Source organism: Myotis brandtii, unplaced genomic scaffold (genome assembly GCF_000412655.1).
Source record: "Myotis brandtii unplaced genomic scaffold, ASM41265v1 scaffold102, whole genome shotgun sequence".
Taxonomy (NCBI): Eukaryota; Metazoa; Chordata; class Mammalia; order Chiroptera; family Vespertilionidae; genus Myotis; species Myotis brandtii.
Window position 1 is genome coordinate 423,031 of NW_005353405.1, and position 9,559 is coordinate 432,589.

The following is a 9,559-nucleotide window of genomic DNA, read 5'->3' on the forward strand; positions in this document are numbered from 1 at the left end:
TATATGTCTGTTCTTATGCCAGTACCAGGCTGTTTTGAGAACAGTGGCTTTGTAATGCAGCTTGATATCTGGTATTGAGATCCCTCCTACTTTGTTCTTCTTTCTCAGGATCGCAGCAGCTGTTCGGGGTGTTTTTTTTTTATTTCAGATTAATTTTTGGAGAGTTCTTTCTAGATCTGTGAAATATGCTGTTGGTATTTTAATTGGGATTGTATCAAATCTATAGATTACTTTTGGTAGTATGGACATTTTAATGATGTTGATTCTACCAATCCATGAACATGGGAAGTTCTTTCATCTGTTTATGGCTTCCTCTATCTCTTTTTTCAGGGTCCTGTATTTTCTGAGTAGAGGTCTTTTACCTCCTTAGTTAAGTTTAATCCTAAGTATCTTTTTTTGGTGAGATGGTAAATGGGATTGTTTTTTTAATCTCTCTTTCTGTAAGTTCACTATTGGTTTACAAAAATGCCATAGATTTCTTGGCATTAATTTTGTATCCTGCTATATTGACGAAATAATTTATTAAAGTCTAATGATTTTTGGATGGAGTCTTTAGGGTTTTCTATGTATAGTATCATGTCATCTGCGAATAATGACAGTTTTATGTCTTCTTTTCCAATTTGGATTCCTTTTATTTATTCTCCTTGTCTAATTGCTATGGCTAGCACTTCTAGTACTATGTCCAACAGCCGTGGTAAAAGTGGGCATCCCTGTCTTGTTCCTTTTCTTAGGTGAAATGGTTTAATTTTTCGCCATTGAGTATGATGTTGGCTGTAGGTTTGTCATATAAGGTTTTTATTATGTTGAGGTATGATCCCTCTATTCCCATTTTGCTGAGGGTTTTTATCAAGAAAGTGTGTTGGATTTTTCAAATGCTTTTTCTGCATCAATTGATATGACTGTGTGGTTTTTATCTCTCAATTTGTTTATTTGATGTATCACGTTTATTGATTTGTGGATATTGTATCATCCTTGCATCCCTGGGATAAATCCTACTTGGTCATGGTATATGATTTTTCTGATGTAATCCTGGATCCAATTTGCTACAGTTTTGTTGAGGATTTTGGCATCTATGTTCATGAGGGATATTGTCCTGTAATTCTCTTTCATTATGTTGTCTTTATCTGGTTTTGATATTAGGGTAATGTTGGATTCATAGAATGAGCTTGGAAGTGTTCCTTCCTCTTGAATTTTTTGGAATAGTCTGAGGAAGATAGTTTTTAGTTCTTCTTTGAATGTTTGGTAAATCTCCCCTGTGAAACTGTCTGGCCCCAGGCTTTTTTTTTGCTGGAAGCTTTTTGATGACTGCTTCAATTTCCTCCATAGTTATCGGCCTATTGAGATTTGTAGATTCTTCCTGATTGAGTTTTGAAAGGTTGTATTTTTCTAGGAATATGTCCATTTCCTCTATCAGGGGTCCTCAAACTTTTTAACCAGGGGGCCAGTTCACTGTCCCTCAGACCGTTGGAGGGCCGGACTATAGTTTAAAAAAAAACTATGAACAAATTCAGCAACAGGCAGCGGCGGCAAAAACACCCGGCGGGCCGGATAAATGTTTTCGGCAGGCTGCATGTGGCCCGCGGGCCGTAGTTTGAGGACCCCTGCTCTAGGTTATCTAGTATTTTGAAATAGAGATGTTCATAGTACTTTTTAACAATCCTTTGTATTTCTGTGGGGTCTGTTGTTATTTATCCTCTTTCATTTCTGATTTTGTTTATTTGAGTCCTTTCTCTTTGCCTCTTGGTAAGCCTGGCTAGAGCTTCATCAATCTTGTTTAACCTTTCAAAGAACCAGCTCTTGGTTTCATTGATCTTTTGTATTTTTTTTTGGTCTTTATTTCATTTATTTCTGCCCTGATCTTTATTATTTCCTTCCTTTTGCTCACTGGCCTTTTCTTGTTGCTTTCTTTCTAATTCTTTAAGTTGTACAGTTAGATGATATATTACTATTTTTTCTTGTTTTTTGAGTTAGGCCTCTAGATCTATAAATGTCCCTCTCAAGATGGCTTTCACTGTGTCTCATAGATTTTGGATTTTTGTGTTTTCATTGTCATTCGTTTCCAGGATGTTTTTAATTTCTTCTTTGATGTCTTTGGTAACCCAGTCATTGTTTAATAGCATGCTATTCAGCTTCCAATTGAATGACATAGTTCTTTAAATAAATGTTATTTATGTCTTTTCTATATTTATATATAGTAAATAGACAAAATTTTAGAAATCATTTGTCTTATTTTATAGTTGTTCTTTAGTAGATACATTTATATTAGAGGCCCGGTGCACAAAATTTGTGAACCTGCGGGGGAGGGGGGCGGTCTCAGCCTTGCCTGCACCATCTCACAGTCCAGGAGCCCTCAGGGAATGTCCCCTTGGGGAGCAGGCCTAAGCCATCAGTCACACATCCTTGGTGCTGCTGCAGAGGCGGGAGATGCTCCTGCCACTGCCAGTACACTTGCCATCCGTGAACCTGGCTTCTGGCTAAGCAGCGTTCACCCTATAGGAACGCACTGATCACCACGGGGAAGCTCCTGCATTGAGCGTCTGACCCCTGGTGGTCGGTGGGTGTCATAAATGCTTGGTCGATTATCATATTAGCCTTTTATTATATAGGATCATAAATAGAAGACTCCCAGCTTTTGTAGAACTACATTCTTTTACATTGTAAAGGATGTGAGAGCAAGAAAATGACAAAATTTTCACTTGTCTGTGGAGGCTCACAGATAAGATAGATTAGTTCAAGAGGTTATCCTGGGTATACTGAACTTGGCATCTACATTTCTTAAGGAGAAAGAAATGATGCATGCCCCCCTTTCTCTTTCCTGTGGGTTTCAAGTTAAGAAACATGGCTTTTGATAAATGGTGCCTTGTTTTCACAAAGTACTTGCAGTTTGCAATGAAACATCTTAGAATATCTTTATAAAATTTTTCTTAAAACCTTATTTGCTTCCTTTACACTTTAATATCATCTTTTTCTTAAATCTCATGTTTCTTTTTCTCATACTTTTTTTGTTCTTTTTTCATTTTGCTGGAATACTGCCTAGAGTAATTTTTCCTATGAGATGCATGAATGATAAATGTTTTAAGTTCTTTGTTAAACTATTTGTTTCTTTCGCCTTCACTGTTAATTACCTTTTAGATGCTGGCTCCTTGGAGTCTGGTGGAGCCAGTATTAGAGAAGTATAGTCATCTTCCCTCAGATTGAATCTCAGTGCCCTTGTGCATGCTTTCCTGTGTACTTGCAGCCAGATATTTTTGGTACTCAGACTCTCAGAAGATTTCCTGGTGTCCTTATTCCTTGGTACTCTTTTAATTTTCTTTTGTTGTTTGTGCTTTTGGTTTTTAGGTTTTGGTGATTTTTGTTTGTTTAGCTCTGCAAATTTAGGGGATTTTTTCTTTATTGCTGATGTTCTAAAACTTTAAGGAATTATTAGTGAGATTTAACTATGTGAAATTATCTATTGTTTTGTAAGATTCTCTTATATATTTTTTTGTTTGTTATATTTTTCTGTTGTCTCTCTTTTCTGCTCCTGGAACTCTTATCAGAAAGATGTTGGACCTCTTAGTCTATCCTTTATATCTCTTAACATTTTATCTCTTATTTTCTATCTCCTGTATTTTTTCATTCTACATTCCATAGTATTTCCAGAGATTATTTTCTAGATCACCAGGTTGGCCTTTGACAATGGCCATTCTGTTATTCAGTCCATCCAGTAAATTTTTTACATCAATAATTATTTATTATCCAAGAATTTTTCTTGTTTCTTTTTCATAGCAACTTACTCTTTTATGAATGCGTTATTTCTTTGAATATCTCTAAAAGCACTAATTCGCATTTTTTCTCTTCTGCTTCCTTATTTATCTTCTTCCTTAAAAGGCAGTTATTAACTGTTCATCTTCTTTTTCTTGAAGGAAATATTTATTGCATATTATTAGTGATCATATTTTATAGCAAAATTAAATGCATACACTTCTCATAAACATAAACTGGAAATCCAGGCATCTATCAAATTTATATACTGAACCAAAGTTCTGTTTTCAGAATTCAGCAGTCAATCATTATTCTGGTCCAGGGCCACCACGATTTCTTAGTGTTGAGGATCTTGTCAGTAATTTGAACACAATCTCTTTATGTGTGACAGTTGTTTCCTACATAAAACCCTTTTGGGGGCACAGTTATTTCATCCTTTTGCTCTAATTTACTAGTTGGCTCAGAGATTTCATTTGTTGAGACATCTTTTTGTTTTACTTCATCACCTAATAGTTTGCTCTTTTTCTGGCTGAAGAAAATCAAGGAGCCCAACATGGTCCAGGTGCCCAATGTGTAGACTACAGACATCCACCAGTACCAAGACATGGCCTGATCCGGACCCATGGCCTAGTTGTTCATCTTGGTTCTATTTTTCTCCCTTGATATTGGATTTGTTCAAATATCTGATGATCCTTGGTTATTGATTTATGTTTATGAGGATCAAGTTGATTAATATAAGTGTCCTTCCTCAGCAGTTTGGTAGGCTTGCTTTAAAGTTTAATTGAATGTGGATTAACATTCAAAAGGATTCTAAAAGGATTATCAGTGGTCTCTGAATATATAGGTGGGCCATGTCAATAGTCATGTCTTCCAAAGCAAGGAGCCCAGAGGCAGGCTTCGGACCTCCAGAGTCTAGGAGCAGAGTACTAGGTGTAATTGCCCCCCTCTCCAGCCTTCTGAGTTTGGAAATGTGATCTGTTGATACTCTTCTTTGTTTCTCTTTGGATCTACCACCCATAATAAGATGCATCACAGACATGATTCTCTGTTTAACCTGAGAGCTAAAGCGGCAGGTGGCAGGCTCTTTATGATTTGTATTAATGGAGTTAGGAATGGTTTATCTCTGCTGTTCTAGTTTAATTACTCTGATATTATTTTTTCTATTTGTTTACTCTGAATTTAGTGGGTTTTTTTCCCTTGATTTCCGAGAAGTGTTTCTCTTTTTCCTCTGGGGATTGGGGCTGCTATGACTTTTGAGTATGTGCAATCTTACCTGTTTTTAATATTCCAGGATTTCTTTAAACTTTCTGTTTTTCTACTTGTCCCATTTCTTGTTTTCTAGGCCTATTATGGATTTTTGTTGTTTAAAATATCTCTGTCCTCATTTCAAGGTCACTTTGGAAAGCAAAATACCTAAATTATTCAGTCTGCTGTTTTGAACCATTACCCTTTTGCTTGTTTTTTAAAGTATTAATGTATATTATTGACTCAGCTAATGTCTAATTATCCCTATTTTTTTCTCTGGTGGGGGATAAAAAACAAGTCATTTATCTTCTTTTGAGGCTTTTATTTTCCTATATGTGAATTTTCCTTTTTACTTGAATACAGTTTTTTCAAATTGAACTTCTATTGTTGTTAAGCAAAATTCATGGGTATAACACTAATTAAAATCATCCTTCTGTGGCTCTATAAATTAAATAGATTATTTTGCATAATAAAAGTTTACAGTTTATGGTAAATAAGACAATGGAATGATATAGTTCTCTGGTTGTCTTGAGGGGCTTTTGTATTCCAAGCTATTGACTGACTAAATTAGCTAATGACTTTTTGTAACTTGATTCATTTCATATACGCATCCTTCAATAATATATGGCACTACAACATTTAATGCTAACTTTAGAAGGAAAACAATTTTAATTTCTATTGTTTATATACAAAGGTGGGCAAAAGTAGGTTAACAGTTGTGAGTACATGAAGCACAGTTTATTCTTGTATTATTATTTACTAGTAGCCCTGTGCATGAATCTGTGCCTGAGTGACTCGCTGCCGCTTGCCTCAGCAGGCCATCCCACCCACCAATGCTCTGTAGCTTGCTGCCCTCCCTCCTGTACCTCTCCACAGCTCTTAGCTCACTGCCCCACACTCTTATAGCTCTCTGCCTGCTGCCCTGCCCTCCTGTAGCTCTCCCTGCTTGTAGCTCACTGCCACGCCCTCCCCACTTATAGATTGGTTGTGACGTTACGGCGTCCTGGCTAATTTGCATATTCCTCTATTATTATATTAGATTCTTATCCTATATAATAAAAGCCTAATATGCTAAGTGTTTGGTTGGCCGGTAGGCCGTTCAACCAATCAAAGCATAATATACTAATGATATGCTAAGGCTGCTCAACTGCTCGCTGTGACGTGCACTGGCCACCAGGGGGCAGACAGTTGACCAATCAACCAGTCACTGTGATATGCACTGACCAGGGGCAGATGCTCAATGCAGGGGCTACCCTCTGGTGGTCAGTGCACTCCCACAGGGCGAGCACCACTCAGCCAGAAGCCAGGCTCATGGCTGGCAAGCACAGCAGCGGTGGTGGGAGCCTTCCTGCTTCTGCGGCAGCTGGACATCCCCCGAGGGCTCCCGGACTGCGAGAGGGCACAAGCCGGGCTGAGGGACCATGAATAATTCTAAATCATTCATGCCCCCGAGTGCATGAATTTCATGCACCAGGCCTCTCGTATTATATATTTTTTCATATGAGCAACTGTAAACCTACTTTTGCTCACCCCTGTATATACTTTATTAATAGAAAATACAAAATAATGTGTAAAGTTCAAAGTGTATATCAAATACACAGCATAACAAAACTAGCAGAATTCCATTGTTTTTGTTCTTGGAAATTTTATTAGAAATATATAACCCCCTACTTTGTCTTTTTTATTATATTGTTGTTCTTTATTATAATAATCTTATTTTTATGGCTCTAAACATTTTCTTAACCCACTAGTGTTGTCAAAAATGATTCTGCATTGTGTTATATCTATATATCCTAATGTAATGCGATATTGGTATATTATTTGTAAGCTTTAAAGGGTCTTTTAGTTCTATTTAAGGGAGGAGTCAAGGGATACAGAGTTATAACTTTGTCCTTGCTCATGACACAGATACTAATTTATAATTTAAATTGAATAATATATTTAAAAACTCATAACATTTTATTCTATTTAAAATTATGTAATATACGAACTAAATTTTATATGAGTTTAGAAGGCATGGTTTTCTCTGAAGAAATGTGCTAACATGAGCATTTTTTCCCTCTGTCTGATTCTGTATAAAGTTCCCAAATATAAATTTCTTATCCTCAAAATGATCTAATTCTTTTAGAAGGGTTGTAATGATTGTATATATACAGATTGACTTACTCATAAGTAGGCGTGTGTTTTAGGCTATGAGCCTCATCCAGATGTAGTTTAAGTAGCCTTTTCTGAGTTTCTCCTTTTTTTTCATATCCCACATTTAGTCCACGAAGCAAATGTTAGTTCTGTTTTCAAAATACATCCAGAATTTGACCACTTTTCACTTCCTCCTTTACGTTGGTTCATACCACTATCATCTCTTGTCTAAATTATTGTTATGCCCTCTTAACTGGTCTCCTGCTCCCACTGTTGCATCTTTCTTTCTAGTCTCTACATAGCAGTTGTTGGAGGAATCCTTTCAAAACAAAGTCAAATTGTGTTACTGCAGTGCTCTGGCTTCTTAGAATAAAATTCTAAATTCTTTCCATTGTTTATAAGGCCTTCCACAATTTGGCCCTAATTACCTCCCTGATGCTACTCTCCTTGCTCGTGCCCCTCCAACCACATTGACCTTTCAATCCAGTTTTCTGGCCTCTCTTGGCATTGCCTATCTGTTATCCTGACATCCTCCCCACTTTGTCAGTTTCTCTATCAGTCTGTCTAGTAGTTCAGAACAATGTTGGTCATATCACATGAACTGATTTGGTTAAGGTGATCCAATGAGAAAATTACTGCAAGACTTAGAAAAAGATCAAGCCTTTTGCTGATCTCATATTCTTTCAGTTATATCTAAGTATATAAAATTATTATATTTGACAGTTAAAAAATTGGTAACATTTTTTAGGTATCCATCTTGCTATTAGTAAAGGATCATTGTTTAGTGCCCCTCCCCCCCATAATTTCAAGATGACTTCTAGTAAAATGCGTATTCTTACTGCAACTATGTGAGGGGATTGAGGTCATGCCCCCTTATATATGGAATTAATTATTTCTTGCTCTATTTTTCCTGTACAGAGCCTTTCATCCTATTATAAAGGAGGATTTGAACAGAAAATGAGTAGGCGAGAAGCTAGTCTTATTTTGGGTGTAAGGTAAGTGTGCTGCATAAGTATTATTTTGTTTGTGCCCAAGCTTATATTGAAAAAGGAGAAAATGTTGCAGTAAAGTTATTTTTATATTTTAAATTATGAATAGAAGGCAGAGGAGAAAATATCAAGTTTTTACATTTTAAAATCTCTAAGAGAAAATCTCACATTCCTAAAAAAAAACCCGGCAAAGTTGAAATGTGTCTTTACTCCATAACAAGGAGCTATTATATTTCTTCTTTTTCTTTTTTAAAAAATTGATTTGAGAGAGAGAGAGGAAGAGGGGGGGAGCAGAGAGAGAGTAAGAGAAAGAAACATTGATTTGTGGTTCCATTTATTGATACATTTGTTGGTTGTTTCTTGTATGTGCCCTGACTGGGGATTGAACCCACAACCTTGATGTATTGGGACAGTACTCTAACCAACCAAGCTACTTGGCCAGTGCTCAGGAGCTATTATATTTCAATATTAAAGTTTCAAAGCAATTATCATAATATCCCTCATTATGATAATGAATTGTTTCTGGATTCAGTTTTATAATTTGATATGTATCATATTTTCTATTATAATGTGGGCTCTGTTTCACAATTATTTTCTAGTTTTGCAATTTGACATTTAGCATATTTTCTTAGACTTGTTTCACCTTTTAAACATTCGTGCACCCAGTGGGGTCCCTCAGCCTAGCCTGCGTCCTCTTGCAATCCAGGACCCCTTGGGGGATGTTGGACAGCCGATTTCGGCCCAATCCCTGTAGGCCAGACCAAGGGACCCCACCGGTGCAATGAATCTATGCACTGGGCCTCTAGTATGCATATAAGATCTTTGGTTAATCTTTTCCCACCCTCCCCCATCCCCCCTTTCCTCTGAGATTCATCAGTCTGTTTCATGTTTCCATGCCTGTGTATTGAGCGTCTGCCCCCTGGTGGTCAGTGTGCATCATAGCTACTGGTCAAACGGTCGCTTAGGCTTTTATATATATACTAGAGGCCCGGTGCACAAAAATTTGTGCACTCGGGGCGGGGAGGAGGGGGTCCCCCAGCCCGGCCTGTGCCCTCTCGCAGTCTGGGACCCCTCGGGAGATAACGACCTGCTGGCTTAGGCCTGCTCCCGGGTGGCAGAAGGCAGGCCCAATCCCTAAGTGCAGCCCCTGGTCGGGCTCAGAGCAGGGCTGATTGGGGAGTTGGGGCGCCGCCCTGTCATGCACAGAGCAGGGCGGATTGGGAGGTTGCGATGCCACCCTCAGTCACGCTCAGGGTGGGGCTGATTGGGGGGTTGGGGCACCGCCCCCTGTCACACTCAAGGCAGGGTCGATGGGGAGGTTGCGGCGCCACCCCCTGTCATGCACAGAGCAGGGCTGATCAGGGGGTTGGGGCACCTTCCCCTGTCACGAACAGAGCAGGGCAGATAGGGAGGTTGTGGCCCCGCCCCCTGTCACACACAGAGCA

The 9,559-nt window shown here is 38.2% G+C and overlaps 1 protein-coding gene across 1 annotated transcript in view; it reads left to right on the forward strand.

The window, feature by feature from the left end:
- Positions 1-9,559, forward strand: part of DNAJC15 (DnaJ (Hsp40) homolog, subfamily C, member 15) — a 79,249-nt gene that overhangs the window by 29,975 nt on the left and 39,715 nt on the right. The window contains exon 4 of the mRNA XM_014535512.1: positions 8,044-8,120. Coding sequence (XP_014390998.1) covers positions 8,044-8,120 — 77 coding nt within the window. The remainder of the gene's footprint in view (positions 1-8,043; positions 8,121-9,559) is intronic.